Here is a 24,230-nt window from a genome sequence, read left to right on the forward strand (position 1 = left end):
AAACAAGGTTACCCCTAGCTACCATATAGGTGGCAATCCACTGAGCACAGAAAAAGTCATCAGGGATCTGGGGACCCAAGTTGACAGTAGCCTTCTGTTTGACACTCATGTTGCTAAAGTAGTTAGGAAAACCTTCTATATCGCCCACCTGATCATGAAGGGATTCACATCTAGATCAAGGGAGGTCATCGTCCCCCTGTACTCATCACTCATTAGACCTATGATTGAGTACAATGCCCCGTTCGGAATGTATCTGACCAGACACCTGCTGCAGCTTGAAAGGCCCCAAAAGTTCCTCACCAAAAGGATAAAGGGTCTCAAAAATATGTCTTATGCTGCCCGACTGAAAGAACTCCAGCTCTATTCAGTCTCATACCGCTTGCTCAGAGGTGACCTGTGCCTGACATATAAGGCCATGTCAAACCCAGATTTGATGAATATGCTTCACCTCAAAAAATCTAGATCCCTCAGAACCACAAGGGCGGGAGACTTAAACCTTGACACGGTTATAAATAGAACGTGCTGGAGGGACAGATTCATTACCCAGAGACTCCCTATGCTGTGGAACAAAATCCCGGTACATGTGAGGCAGAGCACCTCGCTGGCCTTGTTCAAGAGGAATCTTGACCAATGGATGGGAGATCGCAGATATACCCCAGGGATTACTTCAGTGTCACTGCTTGACAGAGGCACAGAAAAATGATAGGCATAGTTTTTATTCAAACTAAAGGGGTGGTGAAAGCCACATAACTATGGGCTAGGCTTATAAATGCCCTTGGGCAGATAGCCTAGTATGAACCTATGAAGCCATCCCCGAATGTAATTTCTTTAAAGCCTCAACATCATACTTCTCAACTGTCCAGATATTCACAGAATGTACAGATTTTTGCCTGGTATTTTTGCTTTGTTCTTCATAAAATGTGTGTTTTTTTTTCTGGCAAATCACAGAGGACTGAAATCAATAAATAATAATATACATTTCAGTTTCAGACTTCATATTGTTCAGAAAATGTATGTTAACACAAGTCCTGTTATTCTAGCAACTCTCTAAGTTTGTAAGAGCAATATTTTAAATGTGTCTTTGTTTCTGGACCTTTGTCTCCCATTATTTTAGCCTCTGTCTTGAAGATTCTGGCAGTAAGAGGTTGAGAGGTATGGTAGACATGTTGCTGCAAGCATGACTCTCAAAAAAAAAAGTCCATAATACACGGAAATGATACTCCTGTTGACTGCCCAATCACGAAATTCAAAAATAAAAATATAAACTTTATTTTTATTTATTTTTACATTTTGTAATTTGTAAACAACAAAAACGTTTAATTTTAATTGTGTTTGGACACTGACACGCCCACGTCATACCAGGTGCCTACTTACGTTTAGGATGAAGACAGAGATATAAGTGCACCAACTGGACTTGGGCGTGTCCCGCAAGCTGCTTGTGGTTTCGGGAAAGTCACAACGATTCCCTTAGCGCCATTTTGTCAACCCACGATATTAGACGTACCCTTCAATTCAGCAACGCCATAGTTGAAACGTTTTAACGGTACATAGACTACCAGTTTTTGTTTTTCACTGTCCGAGTTCATATTTTATATGAGTGGCTAAAGCTAAGAAGAGTAAGTTAACCATCTGGCTGCCGAAGTGTCAAAATCTATTAGTACAGTACAAAAACGTTTTGTCTTCGTAGGCCAGAAAATCTGACGGTGGAGGCAATTCATATAAAAGCAAAGGTACCTATAATTTGTTATGATTTAGGCGCGACATTGTTGAGACTTTTCCCATAAAGTTGGTTTTGCTTTCTTTATTAAAATCGGACTAGTTAAAAAGTTCGTAAATTAAAAGTAAATATATACAAATGATAGCTTATTAGTGACTATAGTGTGAAGACCTAAGATTCTAAAAAAGTGACCCTCATTCTGATCCTCTAATATGGTATTAAAGGCCAATATGATGGTTAATCGGAAGTTTGGAATTCTGTCACTTCACTTCGCACAATAACAGACTTTGTGTGAACTTGCATTTTCTTAACAATAAGACGTATGAAAAATGTTCCACATTACTGACTGGCTGTAATCTTCAAGTGAGCATCTTGAAAAAAAAAAATAGAACGGGGGCAAATAAAAATCGGGGACAGTTGAGACGTCAACAACCATAGTTTTATCGATACAGTGACGTTCAAAGAGGCATAGGTCTCAACCTTCTATCTCCAAAATGAGGAACACTAACCCTCATAATGTGGAACAAATGGGCAAAATGTGGAACAAATACTAATGACTTACTAACAACTTCAACTAGGAAGGTCATAGGATGATTAAAATATGCTGGTTTTACTTATAAAGAAGATCTTTTAATTAATTAATATGATTAATTTCTATTTACCATGAATTTCACTTAAAAATTCCTAACACTGAATGTGTGACAGAGTCTTTCAATGAGGAACTTCGAGGAACATGAACTTTTTAAGACCCCAAATGAGGTACATTCCTCATAATGAGGTACACTTGAGAGGTATGCAAAGAGGATAACGTAAAACATAATATTGTATTATAATTATAACAAATTTCACATGCTGGAAATCATCTGAGTGATCCACTAACAGGCTCTGAAATTCTGAGAGGCAGTCAGAAACTGAAAGCTGAAAATGCCACTTTTAATCTCAACAAATATAAAAGGAATCATGATAGCATACAAATGAACAAATTAGATGCTTTGACTATTTCCTTTTCTCTGTGCTAAATGCTAACCCCTGTAAGATGCTATAATTTAGATATAGTACTATGACTCACATAGCCGGCTTTAGGCACCAGCGAACCCTAAGGTCGTTGGGGGTCCCCTGTTCTTGGGGGGGCCCCTAACCACAACAGTTACCTTGATATTTTGTAACATGTCTGTCAAACAAACCAATCCTAATACAGCAATCTTGTATACTTACTAAACCAGGTGGGCAATAAATTTTATGTCTCTCCTTTAAAATTCAAAAATATCTTTGGTTATAGTAACAATGTTTTATCAAGTTACAAGGCTTGCAGTTCCATTAAATATTTTACCACTGACATGGTGCTTCTGGCTTAATTAAACCCTGCTGCTGGACATTCCACTAAAACTAAAAACATAGCTAGCTTTAGGTACCAGCAATACTCGTGACCGTGTGAGAGCCCCGCAAAAGCTGTTGCTGTTTGGGGAAGAATGAGGAGAAAAAAAATATTAATTTCCAGATTATGCTTTTTAACCTGGACATGGCTGTGATATGACACTGCTAGGATGAAGCTGATAATAAAAAAATGAGGAAGGTAAGCATTAAAGTGATCAGCAGCCCAGAGTGACTGATCTCAGTGTAAACCTAGGATTTTAAGAAGAGCTGATGCTTCCAATCATCAGGGATGGTTTTCTCTGTCAGGAAGTTTTAGAAATATGGTAAAACACCAGATACTATTACTCTCACCTTCTTTGCTGAAGAATTCACCACAATACCAAAAATAATAGCAGAATAAAACAGAATAAAGGCTCAAAATTGGGAACATGTTTTAAATATAATTCATTTAAAAACTTAATAGAATAACACCAGTTGCATCGATATGCATGTATTGAACTATAATTAGTATAAAACTTTGATGTCCTGATTCACTGTCTTTAATCCTGAATGATTTCCTGACAAATCAAACTCTTTAAGGGGGGAGAGCAAAATCATGGAAGGTCTGTAAAATCAGGGACAATGACAAGTATACATTGCTCATCAGTTAGGTAAATAAAAATGACTTGCCCCCTGTTGCTATTTGACAACTGCTAAACAGCAATCATTAATATAGTGTGGCAGTGCCAGTGTTATGCAGTGTATTGCTATTTGCTGAAATAAGTACAAACTTGTTATTGCTAGTGTGTGTGCACGTGTGTGTATTGATAAAAAATATCTCTATTTTTATCTGTGAACACATCCACAAATGCCAGGACACATACATGATTCTTCTGGGTATCAGTAAAAAAATGCAGCTAACAAGTAATTATATTTCAAAAGTAAGGCATAAAATACATCGCAGATCATTCAAACACTTAGATCTTCTAGGCGTCTGATGGCCTCCCACTCCTCAGGCTCAATAAATGGAAACGGGGCTCCCTTTATCATCCTTGACTATGTGGGGGGCCTACAAAAGCTGTTGCTGGTTGGGGAAGAGTGGGGAGAAAAACAATTATTAATTTTGATTACACTCTATAACCTGAACAGGGCTGTGATAAGACCCTGTTAAATGGCCTCTGCTGTCAAACGTATTCATTCTAAAAACAGCCCTGCTCAAGTCTGTGTATACAGAAAGCTACTGTAGGTTATATGTGTGGGGGTGAGGATTGTGTGGTTATTACTTCTATAATTTTTTTCAGAGTCAAACCTTAGATGTGTGTACAGGAGGTCATTATAGTTTGTGTTTGGGTTGAAGACACTGTTTCTTTTACTTATCTCACAGACCTCAGAGGCATACAGAGAAAGTTACTATAGTTGTGTAGGGACACTGTACTGTCTAGAAGCAACGAACATTACTGTCATCATTATTTTTTTCACTTTTCTCACAATCACACATCAGGCACATATACAAGTGATTTTGGTGGTTAGGGGCGAGGGGTGAAGAGTGAGGAGGCATGCTGTGTTATATGCATGTCAGCAGTCACTTGAACTACATGACTGTGGCAGTTTGAACCTTGGTTTTCATCCCAGTCTAACACCAGACAGATGCATAGGCAGTGACTGTCATTCTTTTTTTTTTTTTTTTGAGGGGGCAGGGAGTCAGGAAGTATTCCCATGTGTATCCTCACAATTACCTTGTCAGTTTATTGTGAGGTACTATTTTTGTCAGCTTTAAACATTAAGCCTTGGGCATAGCTTATGTCTTTCTTGAAAGAAAAAAAATAAGACTGAAAGTCTTTTCTTATTCATGATTTTTGTTTAGTCCACCATTGGATTAAAAGGCTGGGAAATGCTCTAAAATGCACCCCAGAGCACCTGTAACCCTATGGTTTCTTTAGCCCTGGTTTGTTATTGTTATTTCCTAAATGGTTATTACTGTGCTGTCTTGGACAAGAAAAGTGTGGTTTAAGGATGCAGGGAAAGCTAAAGCGGGACAGCTAGACTGAATTTCTTTCTTTAATAATAATTTCTTTTCAAGCTATCATTGGATGAAAACGTAGTGTAAAAAAACTTTTAAATGCACTTCAGAGCATATAGAAAGTTATGGCTTCTTGAAAAAGCTAAGAAATGTAAGGCAAAATGTGAGATATTAAGAAAAAAAATAATGTGCATAGTTTGTGGAGCCACAGATAGGGATAAAACAGAGGGGAAGACCAGAGGTTCAAAACAGAGGGGAAGACCAGAGGTTCTGTGTGTGTAGTCTGTAGGCCTAGGGTGCCATTTCACCTAAGTCCAGACCTGTACATACAGTTGGTGCAGTGCATCATTGCTGCAACTAAATGCCAGTAACTCTAAATGTCCCTTTGTGAGTTGGGCTAACATAGTGTAGTACATAGGCCTGTTGTAATGTAAGAGCATGGTAGCTACAGGTCAGTCTGTGTGGCAGGGATAGGGTGATACTTAGACTGGAAGTGCCAAGGATGCCCCCAACTTGACATTTGCTGGGGGCCCCCAAAATGCTAACACCAGCCCTGATTACTCAGACTTCTGCCCTCAGATAGCCCTTTGGAGTTTTTAACCATTTTTATGCCATATAGTACTCGAGTATGGTTGCAGATTGTCTTGCGGAAAGACAAAGAGGAAGTCTTTCCGCAATTTTCTGAGGTGGCTGGGTTTTTCTTTCCTTTGATTCTAAGACAAAGAAATAAAACCTGCTAACAGCAAGAATCAGGGACAGAGTAAAAAATAATAAGGATCAAATTAGAGAAATATTGTAAGTATTGTATTTGCATACTTAAGAATATGAAGGCTGAAACTCAAATGCCTTTCATTATTTAATGATTGCAGTCCTCAGCAGTTGTCCAAAAAAAAAAAAACACAAACATGAGGAACAGACAGAAAATATGATGCAAAATAGAGACATTCTGTGAAAACAAGGACACCTGAAAACTCTGCCAGTGAGATTTCCTGAGTTTCTTCATAAAGTTATTGCACAATCTGCAACCATACTCTTGAGCGATTCTGTTTAAGAATCATCTCAACATCTCTACCCTTTCAGCCTGTCCAACCCAAGACAGTAAAGTGGAAGCCATCATCACTAAACTCCAACTAAATGCAAAGAAAGCCCTTTACATCATCTGTATGTACATACCACTCTGCAACAATATACCTATCTTAGAAGCCTTTCTTAGTTGGGTTTCCATTAACTACCCCCAAGAAACTATAATTCTTGGTGACTTTAATATAGACTGGAATACTATTAACTCTGACAATCCCACTTCTCACATTAACCTAAATGGTTTCACCCAAACCATTACCTCTACTACAAGGCTTAATAAACAAAGTAAAAAACAGACTATTTTAGACTGGATACTTACTCATAAACAAAGTTAACATCACATATAAAGTAGGAACTATGCCTGATGATCTCAGTGATCATTGCTTAACCTATATTACAAGAGAGAAAACTATCTACACCTCCCTAATATAAGAAATATTCGTTCTACCAAACACTTTAATACTGACCTATTTCAAAACGAACTCAGAGCTTGTAACTGGAACCCCTTAAAAATAATACCACTGAACGAAGCAGTATTATTCTTTAATTCCACTTTTCTTTCTATTTTGAATAAACATGCTCCTGAGCGAACCATTAGAATGAGATCAAATTCAGCCCCATGGCTCTCAAATGAAACTAAGAAACTAATCCTCTTTAAAAACAAGGTTTGGGCCAAATGGAGATGCCATAGAATTAGCTCTGATTTCCTTCATTTTCGCCAACTTAGAAACCTAACCAAAAAAGCTATAATAAATGACAAAAGAAAGTTTTACTGTGAACTACAAGAAACCCATTATAACAAACCAAAACAATTCTGGTCCTCAATCAATAGACTCCTATCACCAGGAACTGCCAAAACTCCCTCCCCACTAAACGCTGACTCAGACACCCCTCACCAAACTGCAAATGCTTTTAACTCTTTCTTTACTGAAACCATTCAATCTCTTGCTAGTCAACTGAACACTAATAACTTCTACCCTCCAAATAATCTAGTAGACTCTTCTTACAACTTCTCTCTACAACCTATCTCTACCTCTTTCAGCTTTAGACTTATCTCCAAACTGAAACCCTGCACCCCCTCTGCCGACAAGCTCCCTTCCCTTTTTCTGCAAAAGGCAGCCAAAGAAATTGCATACCCAATAACTATACTTATAAATAGGACCATCCAAGAGGGAACCATCCCTGACATCTGGAAAGTCTCTCATATTATCCCTCTACACAAAGGCGGTAACTCGATTGACTTCTCTAACTTTAGACCAATTGCACTTCTCTCACCTTTAGCAAAGACTATGGAGAAATGTATTCATCAGCAACTTGTACAGTATCTCTCCCTACACAATATTATAGCTAACTGTCAACATGGCTTTAGACCCTACCACAGCACCACCACTGTCCTCCTTTCCTTTGTTGATACTGTCAACAACAATCGCAATAATAACCTTTTCTCTTCTGCTCTATTCATTGACCTCTCAAAAGCTTTTGACATGGTTAACCACTCTGCTTTAATTACTATTCTTGAATCCCTGTCATTTGATAAACTTACTATAAAATGGTTTAGTTCATATCTCAGCAACAGACAACAAGCCGTTCTTTGGGACAACCACATCTCCTCCTTACTGCCCATTTCTATTGGAGTCCCTCAGGGCTCTATTCTTGGCCCACTTCTCTTCTCCTTCTTTATCAATGATCTCCACTCTGTAATTCCTCAAGCCACCTGCGTTCAATACGCTGACGACTCCACTATTATTTGTTCAGCATCCTCCTCATCTAACCTAATCTCACTAACCCAAAATATCTTCAACACAGTAGAAACTTGGTTTACTAGACAATACCTCCTCCTTAATGCTAAAAAAACTAAACTCCTCCTCTTCACCCCCACCACTCGTACATCTCCTTTACATTTCACTATCCTGTCAAACAACAACACAGTCATCTCTCCTGACTCAACAACTAAACTGCTTGGCATAACTATTGATAATAATCTCTCTTTTGATCAACACATCAACAACACCATCAAATCAGTAAACAGAAAGATTGGATCCCTATACCGTATTAAACCTTTTCTCACCCCATCTGCTAGAGCTACTGTTGCCCACTCCCATCTCATATCCACTCTCTTTTATGCCTCTTCTATCTTCACTAACCTCAAGAAAACTAACCTAAACAAACTTGCAACTTGCTATAATAGCATTGCCCGCTTTGCCACTGGTAACCCTTTCAAAACCCATCACTGCCTTAATTTGAAACTTCTAGGCTGGCTAGAACTAAAAAAATCAATTTATAATCTCACAACTTACTATTGCCCATAAAATTCTGTACCAACCTGATAACACCCCTATTCTATCACAGCTCTTACTCCCTTATAACAATCTTGCCTCCCTTCGCTCCTCTTCTAAACTCTTGACCAAACCAATAAAAGCTCACAACTTAGCTGGTGACTCTTTATTCACTAATACTGTAGGCCGAGTATGGAATTTGCTACCTAGGGAAATAACTCTAATCACATCCCTACCTCTCTTCAAACAACAAATCAAACTGTACTTCCAAAACCACTGGCTTTGCTCATGTAATACACCTGACTGACTTCTCTCCCACCCTCTCCTGACCTTTTTACCCTATCTTGTGCTGAAGACCTAATAATTACCTTTCTTTTCCCTTTTATTCCTTCTATGCTCTGACCCATTTCTCTTACCTCTCCAATATCCTCTTGTTTGTCTTTTTTTCATTTTCTTCTCCCATTTCTAGACCACTGTCTCATCCCTCTCTCTCTATCGTACACGTTTCTCCTTCTCTATCCACTTGTACTTTTCCTTTTTTCCTATTATAGTAGGAGCCTTATGGCATAGATTGTTTTAATTATGTTAAAAGTTTTGAAACTGACCTAACTCTAGTCATGACTTTTTGACGGTGTGCCTTAGTTTTGTTAACTTTATCACCAGGCTTTATTATTATTACTATTTCTTTTATTACTACTTTTTTTTCTTATTTTTATTCAATGTGTTTATTAACAATATGTCTAATTGTTTATGTTCTAATTGCTTATGTTTATGTGGAGCTTTTCTCCCCGGGCCTCTACTGAAAATGGAAATATATCTAGCTAGACTAGCCCGGTCAACAAATGTAAAATAAAATAAAAATAAATTTTTAATGTGTTTTACCACAAAATGGCCATTATGAGTTCCTCTGTACTAACATTATCTTATTTTGCTTAGTCCTCTGGTTCCCCGAATCCATTTCAAGCCCCCTTTCCATGTGTTATGCTAGGCATAAAGAAGTTTTTTTTTTTAATGTCTAGGTATTGAAAATGACAGCAGAGTAAGTCAGTGGCATCTTGCACAACTTGCAGAACCTGGTTTATGTTTTTTTGTCTGGATTACCCATATTTCCATTGTTCTTGGAACTGCTCTAACCTATTCCCAGGAATTGTGAATCGTCAACAAAGTAAGTAACTAAACTGCATTTTTTCTAAGGCTGCCATGTTGTAGTCCTTCAAATACTGACAGAACTCTTCCACAATCTTCCGGAATTGTCACATTTTTCTGTGTAAACCATGAGATGTATCGTACACTTTGAAGAGAACTTGTAAGAGACATGCAGATTGCACCTGTTATTCACCAGTGTCTGCAGTGGGAAGAGGTGTATATCCTCATTGTAGAAGTATGCTGTATTTGCTCAGAAGTCTTTTGCTTTTATAGTTTCTGCTATCTGTCATTAAAATTCAGCATTGTACCAACATAGGAGCAATCTCCTGTTCTTAAATTTGTGCTGTTACAGATTTTTTTCTTTTTACTGAGACCTAGATGTCTTTGTGCATTCTACTTTTGCACTTATATTTGCACTACATGTGATAGTATTAATACCATCTTGGGTCTCCAGTGAAAACTGGCTGCTAGCATAGTGGGACTAACAGAGTCAACAAGGGATAGATGGATTTATGCCTCTTGAATTTGTTATGTTGTACATATCAACTTCAAAATCATAATTATTAAGCATGACAAATTAGTAGCTACATGTTGCAGAAAAATGTCTCTAGCAAGTGGATCACTATCCAAAAATGTGGCCACCTATGTGCATCAGTACAGTTTCTCCTCTGATCTGCAGCAAAAGCAATGGAGAAAGGCTCCACCACACTATGCACATTATCATCAGCAAGACTGAGGACTAATTGCTTAAGACTGTGGGCAGTAACTGAAAGGAAAAAAAAATAGCAATTTCCCTTTATCTAGGGTATGTCATGCAGCTGGAAACATACTCCTGTGCTATAGCGTGAGAGAAGTACTCAAATAAGTTGGGCAGGCAGATTCCAAGGCAAGAAATTTAAAAGTTTTAAAAAGTGCAGGCTGGTTTCTGGTAACTAAGGGGTTTCCATTTTTTTTTTTACTTGGGGCCACATGTTATTTGTGGCAAAGCTCAGTGGGCCATATTACCGTTATTCAACATTCATCTGCTTTGTATGGACACCTGTTTATATTTCAAGGACAGAAAAAATTGCAGTCCTTGGAATATCAGGCTTGGAATATGGTATCCAAACCAGAAAGATTGAACACCCCTTTAACCATACTGGAACTGTATTGCTGGAAGAGAAATAACACCATAATTGAATTAAATTACAGGAAAGAGAAGATTTTTTTCTTCAAATAACCAAACTAACTCTTTTCACAGATGCATTGTCATTAACTTAGTCTGGTATCGTAAAGCCTTCTATATTAAAAAAAAGAAAGTCTTCCTTTTTTTGACCTCCTCCTGTAATTTTTAATATTCAGAAATTGAGAGGTATGCTAACACACTGAGAAGAGACTGAACAGCAGCCTAAAATGCCCCCATCGTAAATAAGGGCTAATCATTTCTGCCCTTATGTTTACTCTAAATATGCTAACTCTGAAATGTTTACCTTCAGATTTTAAGGGGAAAACTCCCTTACCCTATAGTTCTGTGATCTTTAGAGTTACAACAGGAAAACTGTCTGATGAAACAGAAGTTGACTAGTTCTAATGAGTGACACAAAAGTCAATGAGTTATCAATTGACTATTAAAAGTGTACCCTAAATAAAGTATTTCCTTCATTCACGGGCTAGTTTCAGCAATAATATAATACTTCAGAGTAGCTTTTGAGATCATCCTCATTAAAATGTGATTCATCTAAAGTAATATGACACACAGGCACATGGATACATTTGTACATGTACGTATGTGCGTGCGCACATATACACACAAACATGCACACAGTGTGCTATTAAAGAAAGGCGAAAGAATTTAGGTACAGTTATTTATGTGCCTCAAGGGAATAATGTCCAAAAGAATACCAAATTTCAAAGAGAAGGTATACAAGAATAAGGCACTGGCTTATAGTGCCAGGAGGGCTTTAGATGTGATACAAGGAAGCACTTACACAAGGTTTTACAATAACGCATAGAAGCATGTAATACATGTAATGACTTAAAGCATGGAGGAGCTTTTCTAGTGAGGCTATAGAATCAAACACAGTGCTGGATTTTAAAAATGTGAAGGACAGGTTTAAATCAGGTTTATCCGAACATAGAAAGCAAGAAATGTAACTCATCCATTAAGTAGGATAATAAGCAGACAATCGGAACTTTTGTTACATATCCGTGCACGTAGTTGTGCACTTTCATGATACTACCCCCAACACACACACACACACACACAGGTGCTTAACAGTTAAAATCAGGTCTTGCACTGTAGAAGTGCTTAACTGCTTTGTCTTTTCTGTGATATTGGAATGTAATTATGGTGCTCCATTCACTACAAATACTATTTATGACAATATTTTCAAAAAATGCGTACCTTACAAGTAACACTTTTTAAAAAGTCGTTATAGTTTTCTTCTTGTATTACACATTAATATGATGATGATCATCATCATTATTATTGTGCATAATAAAGAATCATTTTAGTCATTTTTGTAAACCTTGTTGAAATATCTCGAATGCTTAAGTCTTCCACTTTTTTTAGTAATGACTGTAGCCATTTTACATTATAAAAGAGCTCAAGGTCCATTAATGCAATGCAGATAAAAATAAGAAAAAATAGATGCATTTATCAGGAAAATGTTGTATGGTTACAGTTGGTGTAGAATGTGAAATGAAAGATGGTCTGGACATTTTCAAAATAAACATGTCTGAATTGTTATGAACCAGGCTGTGTCAGTTTGCTAGTCTGTCATGAAAGGGGATTTTTCTGGACATAGTATAAAGTCATGTTTTGGGAGCTTGCATACTGACAGTGCATATATCATGATGTGGGTCATCTAGATTGAATATAGAAATTTTGACCACTCAGTAAAAAACTAGTAAGTCACCTGCGTACCTTGAATATAGAAATTTCTGACCGTTCATTTGAAAACCAGTCACCTAAAGACCTTCACAAAATGAAACACAGGATCACACCACTGGCAGATGTCAAGAACTTGAAGACAAATTTCATCTCAGTAACTTTAGAATCTCATCATATGTATTATTGTAGTATTGCCGTGCAGTCTTGTCCTGAAGGGAGTGCAAAATAAGCCTTCAGATTGAACTGAAAGATAATGATGCCACGGTTCTTGAAGCGATGTCAAGTTGATGATGTGTTGAAATACTAACACAGAATACCAAGGAAATGGTCTAGTTATGGCCATTTGTCAAACTTAGTCAGTCTCTGGTAGCAGTGTGCATTCATTTAGGGGAAGAGAAGGAACATGTAGCTCAGAATGGTGGGCATGAGTGGAGGGTGTTCACAGTAGGGACTGTCAGTTGATTAAAAAATATAGAACTTGACAGTTTTATAATACAAAAATAAAAACAACCACTGTGTATATATGTATGAATGGGTGTATTAATAGATGGGGCAGTGTCCCAAACTGGATCAGCTGAAACAAGTGAGTTAGACAGCCACAATGTGAGAAGAAAAAAAAAAAAGGCCAGTCTTCTCTTAGGGTATTTACTATGTGATTAGGTAATCACCAGTGTCACTAGCTGAAGCAGTAGGCAGTAGAGATTTTGCCACTCTGCAGTGTTCTAGGTGAGCCTGGGTGAATAGTGGTTGTTTAGGCAGTATGAAGATAATATTTTTTTTTAAGTAATATGAAACTTCATGTGCAATATAGAGTCATAAATGGGCTGCTTTATTTCAGGGAGACATTCCTGAATTGATCTTCCAGCATTGTCACTGTAAGAGGCGTTGGTGCTAGGGAGCTGCTTCACTATGTTGTTGCTGAAATGTATACATTGAGTAGATGGGGCAAAGTACAGCAATCATTCCTTTCAGCACTGCGGAGCTGTTAAAAGACCAGCTGGCTGCATGTAGATCTCACTGCTCATCACATGTAGCATGTGCATTCACTGATAGCAGTCTGAATGGCCAGCCTACCATAAAAGTCAAATTTCATTCATAGTGTGACAGTATCATAGTAGTTTGTAAAAGCAGCCCTCTTGATGTTTCAGATATCAGTTAATATTTACATATTTTACTTTCCCCCTGTGCCTGCGGACCATTGAGCCAATTGGACTTGACCCCATTCTTTCCTTAGAGGTACAAGGAATAACCTTGTAGATTCTCCATGGCAAGGGCAATGATGTGAGACCATCATCCAGGCAAACACTGGGGAGTTTGTTACTCTTGTCAGCATACTTGACAATGAGACCTGTTTTTTGTGTAAGGCCCTGAGCCTTTCCCTTGAGTAGTGATGCGGGCACTTATATCACAAAAAAGACTACATATGGCCCTGTATCAGCTAGCACACACTTTTCTGTGAAGCTGACAAGAGGTACTGCCACCAACTTGAGTGGCCGTGTCCACATCTTCCATGCACCAACCCCTAACCATTCAACTCTGCCCCTACCCTCTGACAGTAATTGAATTGCCAGTGGTGGCAGTAGTTATCCAGATCCCACACCCTTCCCCCGAATGAGCATGTTGCTCTCCTTACTTAGCTGTCAAGTACACAAGCTGATAACTCAACCTGAGTTGTGTAGTTCACAGACAGGGCTTTATCTCATTATGTCCCTGGCTCAAAACGGTTCAGAATATGCAATAGGGTGCCTTTTCTTCAAATCTTGGTTACAAAATTAAGTATCAGATTGTGACACTGGGATCATTTAACAATATACAAGTCCAAAAGTATAAGGTATAGAGGTAAACGTTTAGTGCTATCCTATTTTAGTTGGTGAAAAAATATGACTCACAGGAAGGAATTATGAAATTAGATTATATAACAAATATAACTGTACAGTATGTGGTGTACATAGTTTTATGTGGATTTTATCCCACTTTTTATATTGGTAGAACTGTTAGAGTTCAATATGAGATTGTATGAGCATCTTTGAGCAGTGGGAGTAATACTTTAACCAAACGTGAACCAGAAGCATTTTAAAAATGTTAAGGATGTGAATTTTACATTTTCAGTTATAGATCAAGTTCATAATTTTAATATGAAATGGGATGCTGAAGATGAGCTTGATTGGAAAGAATATTGTTGGCAGATTAAATAAAATGCATGTAGTTCTCTGGAAATTAATGATAGGGAGAACTACAAAGTTGTATTGAAAAGGAATGGATTAATTCATTGACTTGTAGTCATGTAATGTTAGGTAGTTTATTTAAATATGTTTTAATTATCAGCAACTTGGTCTGATGAAGTTCTGTGTTAAGAATGAAAGCACTTACCAGTTGGTTTATGTATGTTGTTTTTACTGCAGTAAAGTTTGAATACGTTTACCGTTTTTGTTTTATTTTAATTAGTTTGATGGTTTTCATCGAGTTCATTGGTGTTTTGTTAAGTTACTTTTTTCTTATAAAGCCATATTTCACAAATGTGGTTATGCTCTAAAGTCTCACATTTGTTCACTAATTTATTTTTTCACTGCTGCAGTGGGTGCACCCATGCACCATCCCCTTTTGTAGATAGTGGAGATGGGACGCAACCTCCTTTGTTATGGTTGTTACTGATGCAGTTGTTTGAACAATATTTATGGTGATTAATGAGTTTTGGTTGTTGGCTCTGGATGTTGAAGAGTTGCCACACTCTGGTTGCTGATATACATCCCTCCAGAAAAGGTGCAGCGTATCGGCAGCCAGAGTGACTGTGAGGGAGGGAGTTAGAGCTTTGTCAAGCTGGCTGGGTGCTATCTCCTTGATAAGACACTATCAATAGGCTATGCTGCAATGAGCAAATCTGAACATCTATTGTTACATGTAAGTAGAACTTCTATAATTGTACTAAGTTGAAGTAATGGTTCCATACCCTTTCACACTGTAACTCATTGTTTGTTCTGACACCAATTTAGGTATGTATTACATGAGAATCTGTTTGGTGCAGTGGTACAGTAGTTAGTGTTGCTGTCTAAAAGCTGTGTGTTCTTTGCTTTAGTTCCTGTGTGGGGTGCCTTTTATGCAGAGCTTGAATATTTCTATTTATTTATTTTTTTAGGTAAATGGTTATTTCCTGTAACACCCTAAAGCTGTTTCCTAGGATTCAGAAAGGCACAGCACAATGTAGAAGAATTTGGAAGGTTTCTACTTCATACTACTAAGCCTTTCACATTCACAGACTGCTGTATCACTGAGATTTTCCCCTTGTGGGGTCTCAGTGTGGAAGATGGTCTCATGGATATAGCCACATGCTAATGCAGATTTCCCCATTTCCCAATTTTTTCAGCTGAGCAATTCAGAGAATCACTCAACTGAGTAAAATTTTACTCCAAGAGGAAAAAATGACTGATTTCAAAACACAGTGGTTGCCCATCATTCCTATAGGAGTAGTACTCAAGGTGCCAGAAAGTTCAGAGATGTGGGGGTGGGATGTGTGTTGGGTGTACGTGTTTGGAGGTGTGTGCACATGTCTGTGGTGGCATGCATGTGGCTGTATGGCTGCCTGGGTGGTTAAACTAGAGGGCTAGGTAGGGAATCGAGAGTGTGTGTGTGTGTGTGTGTGTGTGTGTGTGTGTGTGTGTGTGTGTGTGTGTGTGTGTATGTATGTATGTGTGTGTATGTATGTATGTGTGTGTATGTGTGTGTGTATGTGTGTATGTGTGTGTGTATGTGTGTGTATGTGTGTGTGTGTGTGTGTGTGTGTGTATGTGTGTGTGTGTGTGTGTGTGTGTGTGTGTGTATGTGTGTGTATGTGTGTATGTGTGTATGTGTGTGTATGTGTGTGTATGTGTGTGTGTCTATATGTATGTTTTTCGTTTGTGCATTCAGGTGTGTGGCTTAGTGTTTTCAGCAGTGTGATCAAGTGTGGGGGGGGCCTATTTGTTCTTTAGTGTATGCGTGGGACTGTGTGGGAATGACTGATGTGTGTTTGTGTGTGTGTGGGGGGGGTGCGTGTGAGTGCACATGGACGTATGAATGTTTGCGTTTGTGTGTGTGTGTGTGTGTAAGGGGGTGCCTTTGATAACAAGATGCATGGGCTGCTAGGGAGAACAATAACGTCGTCTGGTCTGACAGTGCTAGTGTCCAACTCAAAGGTGTGGCAGTGAGCTGCTAATGAGGTCTTTCTCACTACGGCCATATCTGTCTCTGAATCAGTTTTCTCACCATAGTGCTAATTTGCCAACCCCCTACTGGGCAGTTAGTCCAAGCTGTGAGAATTGTACTGAACACTAGGGGTGGTGTTAGGAGAACTCAGTGTCTTCTAAATTGTCTAGTCGGTTACAGGCCATATAGGTTCATAGGTTGGTACTAGGCTATCGGCCCTATACAAGCCTAGCCATAAAAATTCCCTGTATATTTCTTCGCACAATATTTACTTCCCTGGACCCCTGTCTAGCAGGGCGGCTGACGTGATCCCCTAGGTGAAATTCCTATCTCCCATCCAATCGTCAAGGTTCCTTTTGAAGAGGGCCAAGGAGGCGCTCTGCTTGACATGTATGGGCAGTCTATTTCAGAGTATGGGGAGTCTCTGGGTCAGGAACCTATCCCTCCAGCATGTTTTGTTCATTGTGATGACAAGGTTTAGATCCCTAGACCGTGTGGCTCTGAGGGATTGGGATTTCTTTAAGTGGAGCATGTCCAACAGCTCAGGGTTTGACATGTCCTTGTATGTTAAGCAGAGATCGCCTCTGAGTAGACGATATGCCACAGAGTGTGTTTTTGTTTAGTGTGCGTGTGTTTGCGTGCCTGTGTGTGTGCACGCACGTCTCTACTTCCTACCATAGGCTAGCTTCATGTCTAGGACTGTTTTTCCTACTTTGCATCCATTGCCTGCTGTGATATGCTTTAACTTTCCCATGGCCCTAAATAGAATAAAGTTGGTTTCAGAGGAACAACAAATGAATAAAGTTGTATTATGAATATTATTAATTATATCTTTCTCTCCTGTTTTAGATGACAGAATGTGAACCTTGTGAAAAGAAGCATGAAAATATTTTAAAAATGTTAGGAGACTTAAACAGAGACCTGGAAAAAATGTTAGAGGAAACTGAAAAGTTATCAGGTAGAGTTTTGTCTGTATAATGCTGTAGTTTAATAGTGCTAGCTGAACTAACTTAGAGCTGTAGCTAGTAAATGATTTATGTTTTATGTTGCCTTTTTTGCCATGTTTATCATAATGAACATGACAATACAAAGGCATAGTCACAAATCAATTCAGTGGGCTCTTGCTGGCCTTGTGTCTTGAAGCTTTGTTATCGCTTCAAGGAACCAATACTTACAAAGCACTGCTAGTTATTCTAGATAAAGAGTGATATTGAACTGGGCTATGGAGATGCATTTGAATATTCAAAGTTCAAGGTAAGATTACTATGCATTTACTACGGTAATAGTTTGACTTTCTGTTCTGCTGCATGGAAACCACTAGATCTTTCATTGATGGAACATCTGATGTGCATGAACACCTGAATAAGTCTTTCCTTTGCCTTTTCTCACAAATATTCTTAAAATCTGTTGCTCACTTGCTCAGGTTATATACATGAAATCTCTTTGCCAAGTCAAAGGGGGGTGTGCTCCTCCAATATGTCCAGTTCTTTCTAGCATTTTGTACAGCTTTGACGTTCATTTGCTGTACGTCATTGGGATGTCCCAGCATTCACTGCCAAAATAAAAAAACTATATATCAAAATATTCTAAATGAACCTGTGACCATCAGATCTTGGCACTAATCACAATGCTTATGCTGCCACAAGTGCCAGTGCTTCACCCATTTCACTTGATAGCTTCACAGACAGATTTTCAAGGCCTTACTCAATATCTAGTGCTCTTTTGATTGGTGGATACCAACCCACTGCCTGGAAATGGGAGTTTTTCTTTTTTTTTTCCTTTCCAGAACAGTTCCTGATGTCAGATATGTGTCTGGTGGTGGGGTGGGGGTATGACAGTCACTTGAGGTATGGCATGGTTCAGGGCCAGTGCAGTCTACCGGAAAACATCTTTCATCTTAGCCTCCTTGCAGTGATGGCTGTGTTCATAACTGTCTACGTACTAGAGAAGCCAGAGCTGAGGTTGTTGTATGGTTGCTGAAGAATAACACAGCTTATGGACAGGAGTGAGCCAAATACCTGGAGCATTTTCTTAGTAGCAGTCAATTTCATGGCCTTCAGTCATGCTACAAACGCCTTGATTTGTCACCCAAGACCTTATCAAGAACTTTGATTTCATTAGAAACTCTTTTAGGCAGTCTTTTTGAACTGGTGCACTCTTGAGGCTAGCCTGTTTGCTACATCGAAGAATGCAGTGCTACTGAAATTTCTCTCTCTCTCTCACTGGTGGGGTAAAAGGAAGGGGATAGTAATAGATATAGTGAAGGCATTTTCAGGGAAGCCTTTTTTATGTCTTACCCCTATTTTACCTTATTGCTTTCCTACTGGGAAAATTCTGTGTAGAAATGCAAGGCTACTTTTTGCCTCACTCTGTTGACATATAACTAGTGTGCAAAGGATTAGGCCAGATAAAATCATTTTAGTTAGATTTAGAAGGCTGTTTCTCTGATACTGTCCCTATGAGAAGAATAAGACACCTTCTTGCAGTTCAAGTTTATTCAGTGAAGTAAGAAATCTTGACGAGTGGATGGGAAACAAAGTTTACGTCGGGGATCACTTCAGTGGCTTTGCTGGACAGAGGCACATGGAACTAATTTAAGGAGGCGGGGAAAGCCAACACATTCTGGCTAGGCTTATAAATGCCTTCGGGCAGATAGCCTAGTACCTACCTATGAACCTATAAGTAGGTAGATGAACAGGTGGTGTTGTTCTAATTCATGAATTCAACAGGTCAGATATTCAAAGGCACTCACAGACAATGGTGGAAGGGTCCAGGGAAGCTGATTGGGAGAAAACCTGGGTGATGGAAAAACAAGTCCCACAGCTTAGAGGTTAGTCCCTTATTTGAATATTCCTGAAAGACCCATGAGGATTTACCAGATCAGCAGCCTGTGGAACCTCATTCTTAGTTTGTTTTTTTTTTTTAACAGAGAAAACAAGACTTCACACCATGAGCTATCACTGTAGAACTATAGTTAAGAAAGCACTTTTCGCCCGAGCTTTAGCAAGTCCATCTAGTTGAGTGGTTTACACCTTGATCAGTGAAAAATGTTTGCTTTTACAAGACTATCACCAGGCTGTTGAGCTGGTAAACCATCACAAGTCTTTCATGAATATTCAGATCTAATTAAATAATAACGGACCTCTTGAATGTACTGTATTAGAACAAGAACATTTACTGATCTACCTGGAAAAAATGAATAAACTATTTGAAACTTTAAAAATTTGTCTTTATTCCTTCCACAAGGAGGATATCATAGAAAGAATCTCCTAGAATTGCTAGCTAAAGTGATTTTATCTGATTAATCCTCTCTGCTGTGTTTCTTCGTAGCCCTGTCACTCTGAGTCACAGCTGGGATACCAATCCTGATTTGAGCTTTCTGGATTGTTCCTGTATGCTTTTCCACCCTTTCCACTAATATTCAGGGTACTTCTGAACATTCAGAAGAAATCACCCAAGATCATTGTGGTGACTTCCTTCTGGCCCAGTCAACTGTGTTTCTTCCTTCTTTTGGAAATGGCCAGGGGTAATTACCACAAGCTTCCTCAAAGACTGCATGTAGTCACACAAGAACAGGAATGTTTGATACACCCTGACATCATTCATCTTTAATTGAATGCCTGAATAATAGGGTCTAATTCCTTTTAGGTACATGTTTAATGAGTACGTGCAGCAGGTACTAATGAATGTAAGAAAGCCTGCTAGTAGAAAATCATATATTAGCAAATGGAAAAGATTTTGTAGTTGGTGCCAACAACATAACCAGCACCCATTCAGGACTTGATGTTCTTTGGCTTTACAATATTTGTGTGAGTTACTTATCTTATGACATTGCTTATTCCTCTACCAAGGTTTATCTGTTGTCTATTTCAGCATGTCTGCCCATGAATCTTCCTCTTTCAATACAGTTTTATGTTGAAATATTCTTGGCAGGATTTTTTTAAGAAGCCCTCAAGAAAATGGGTAGTGTCTCCTTGGGGTTTTAATTTTGTTAGAGAAGCTAACACTTGCTCCATTTGAACCAGCTAATCTGGCTGACTTGAGGTTCTTAACACGGAAAACAGTTTTACTGTTAGCTCTGACCTCTGAAAGAAGGGTATTTGAATTGCATGCTCTTAGGGTGAGTCAGCCTTATCTAATTTTCCATAGAACTTCAAGAAGCAATGACTAGGTGGCAAAATGACTTGGAGAAAAGCTTTATCAACACATCGATTGAATGCCTTCGTCTGTACTAAAACATAGACATCTTCAGAACTGTAGCATACTAAAAGTGAAACATTTAAGTTAAACACTTTACCATAGACACACTCCCACTTACAAAAAAAAAAAAAACAATCAATCAATTACAATGTTGCAAAACCCTGTCATAAACATTAAAGGTACAGTGCAATGATGAAATGTGAATGTTGAACATAAACACACAAAACAGCACAAACATAGAAGATGCAGCAAAATTGTAAACATCGAAATTTATAATTTAAAATATCCAAACTTTAATTCGCTGGTGCTAGAAATGGCCTGATTAAGATCGTGTGAATTAGAAGCATCAAGCTGTAGCTACCATATCATTACTCTATGCAGCAGCTGGTTTCACCATTCACCTTCATATCAAGTAGGATGTAACTATAATGAGATAGAAAACTTAAATCTGACCCTCTGCAGTTTGATTACCGAGCAAACCACTCTACAACAGATGCCATCTCTCTCTAGCACTCCATCTATCGCTGGAACACCTTGAGAATAAAAGCACCTTGAGGGTACTATTCATTGACTTCGGCTCTGCTTTTAACACTGTCACCCTTCTTCATCTGGTAATGAAGCTACTCCAACTAGGCGTCAGCACTCCACTTTGTAACTAGATTCTTCACTTTCTCACAGACAGACCTCAGAAAGTGTGCACAGGAAGTAACTCCTCAGATAGCATCACTCTTAACACTGGAGTCCCGCAAGGATGTTTACCAAGTCCCTTGCTGTTCACCCTGTTAACACATGATTGTACAGCCAGGTAAAATACAGATCACATCATCAAGTTTGCTGATGACACATCGGTGGTGGGCCTCATCAGTAATGATAATGAAACGGTGTACAGAGATGAGGTGGAATAACTGATTACCTGGTGTGGATATAACAACTTAGCATTAAATGAGATTAAGACAGAAGAGATAATTGTGGACTACAGAAAAATCGCAAGGAACATTCTCCCCTCACCATCAATGGGGAAACAGTGGACAGAGTGAGAAGCACAAAGTTTTTGGGAGTGCACATCAATGAGCACTTGTCTTTGAACTCGTATATACAAATACAAATGCCGTAGTCAAGAAAGCACACCAGAGGTTGCACTTTTTAAGAAGGCTGAGGAGAGCGAATCTCCCTTCGACAGCCCTCACTACCTTTTACAGAGGCACCGTCCTGATGAATAACCTGGTAGTATGGTATGGGAGCTGCTTTATCTCTGAGCACAAATCCTTCCAGAGAGTAGTGAAGATAGCCGAGAGGGTCATTAAGACCACCTTTACCACCTATCCACGACTTGTGCTTATCCAGATGTTTCAGCAGGGCCAGAGGAATAATTAAAAACTGCACTCACCCTGCTTACAGACTGTTCCTCCATCTGTCATCTGGAGAGTGCTTCCGAAGCATACGTTGCAGAACTATGAGATTCAGGAACAGCTATTTCCCTCATGTCATCGAGCTGCTGAACTCTAGTGTTCACTAAACTCCATGATGGCCACCTGGGTCAGCAGAAACTGTCTCAAATTGTGCATTAACCTGGTTACCAGTCTCATCTAATACTTAGTGCAACATTCACCATGACTGTAACTTATAGGCCATCTAGGGCAGTAGCAGTTCAGTAAAATATCTCTTCTTTCAGTGCAATACATGTTGCAAATTCATAAATTAACCATAGTGCAATACTCTAATGTTCACAGTGCCTTAGTGAAATGTGTCTTTTTTTGCAAGGATCAATGCAATGTCTTAACTCATGCAAGTAAGCGTTCACTTCAAAAAGTGTTAAAATGTGATGTTATGTGATCCTATCTCGCCTACATTCTGAATGATGGGTTCGGAGCCGATCCCTCGGCTCCGACTCGGCACGCTTATGCCAAAGAGCGAAGTCTCTTATTGGCTGAGCTTACTATATCCCAGGATGCACCACTACCAGTCCCCCAGATCTCGTTTGCCGCTTCCCTGCGAAGACGTGGTCTCGAGCTGGCTGGGCTGAGTAGTTTTATTAACTAACTTTTCTGTCAGTTTTTTGCTGTTTTGCTCACAAAAGCTGTTTTAACGGCTATCGCTAACTTTGTGTACGATTTGGATGTAAAATTGTTGTGTGTGATTGGGTTGAGTTTGTTTTCGGCCCCCCTCCATCCAGGGCCTTCCCGGACTATCAACCTTAATTACTTACAGGGTCTCTAGTAAATTTATAGTTGGTTTAGAGTTCCCTGTTCTTTTTTTACAGGAAGTGTGTGCATTAAGCTATTACTGTAAGCTTAGCTTTATCATCAGTAAGACTTTAGTGATTTACTTTCCTGTCAGTGACTAAATTTGTGTAACATCATGTCTCAAACCCCTAGGCCTTCGGGCTTTAAAAAATGTTCGAAATGCGGGTTTAAAATGTCTATCACAGACGATCATTCGCTCTGTGTATATTGTCTCGGGGCAAAGCACTTGCAGGAGTCATGCAGTGTATGTCACGCTTTTTCCTCAAGGGTCCTCCAGGAGAGGAAAAATAAATTGATTCTTAAGGGGTTAGTTAAACCTTCCTTTGAAGAAGCCTTGGCATCCTCTCCTGCTCCGGCCAAGAAGAAAAGAGCTTCGGTTCCGACCAGTCCGTCGGATCCGACTGCCAAGAAACTTAGGCAGGCCTCTCCTTCGGCTCCAAAGACTTCGGAGCCGAGGTTGGAACGGTCTGCCTCGATGCCACCAGTATCGACTCCTCTGGCTTCGCAGCCGATGGCTGGGGCATCGAGGCGGGTCACCTTCGTCGGCTCCACTGCTCTCGGAGCCGACAAGGGTCGCCCGCTCAGACACTTCCTCCTCGGCGCCGAAGTCTACCTCGGCACCGATGGAATCTGCTGTGAGTATTCCTTCGGCGCCGATACTCATCGAGTCGCCTCGGAGCCGGTCCCCTAGCCCTTTGGGGCCGATGGAGAGGCCTTCGAACCCGTTCTGTTTCCTCTCGGTCTTCGAGGATGTCGGATTCTGATATAGACAGGGTGCTCCAAAGACTGTTCCAGTCCCCAGTCTTCCAAAAATTTGTTTCGGTTCCGACCCAGCTGGTTTCGGAGCCGATGACCTTGGCCCACCCCATTGCCATTCCTCCTCCGACCGCTTGGCTCCGCTGAGCAGGTGCTGTTGGAGCCGGTGGAGATCTCAGGGTCGGCTCCGACCCTTACTCCAACCCGGGCCTTCGGGTCCAAGTTTAGTACACGGACTTCTTCGGCTGGACCCGGGGTGATGTTTGGGACCTATGCTTCGGTTCCGAGCCTCCCCTCGGTGCTTGCTGCGGGACTTCCGTCGGCTATCACGGCTCGAGTCCGGACACTCCCAGGATTCTGGGGTCCGGCTTTCAGGGCCATGAGGAGT

General features: G+C 39.6%; 1 protein-coding gene across 2 annotated transcripts in view; it reads left to right on the forward strand.

The window, feature by feature from the left end:
- The first annotated feature begins 1,414 nt into the window (after positions 1-1,414).
- SYCE3 (synaptonemal complex central element protein 3) overlaps positions 1,415-24,230 on the forward strand; it is a 257,571-nt gene continuing 234,755 nt past the window's right edge. Inside the window, exons 1-3 of one of the 2 annotated variants that reach the window (XM_044084496.1) lie at positions 1,415-1,730; positions 9,466-9,611; positions 17,493-17,601. In XM_044084496.1, coding sequence (XP_043940431.1) covers positions 17,493-17,601 — 109 coding nt within the window. In that variant the 5' untranslated portion in view covers positions 1,415-1,730; positions 9,466-9,611. The remainder of the gene's footprint in view (positions 1,731-9,465; positions 9,612-17,492; positions 17,602-24,230) is intronic. The other variant, XM_044084495.1, reaches the window with a different exon arrangement.

Source organism: Protopterus annectens, chromosome 9.part0 (assembly GCF_019279795.1).
Source record: "Protopterus annectens isolate FY-2018-M chromosome 9.part0, PAN1.0, whole genome shotgun sequence".
In the NCBI taxonomy this organism is placed as follows: Eukaryota; Metazoa; Chordata; order Ceratodontiformes; family Protopteridae; genus Protopterus; species Protopterus annectens.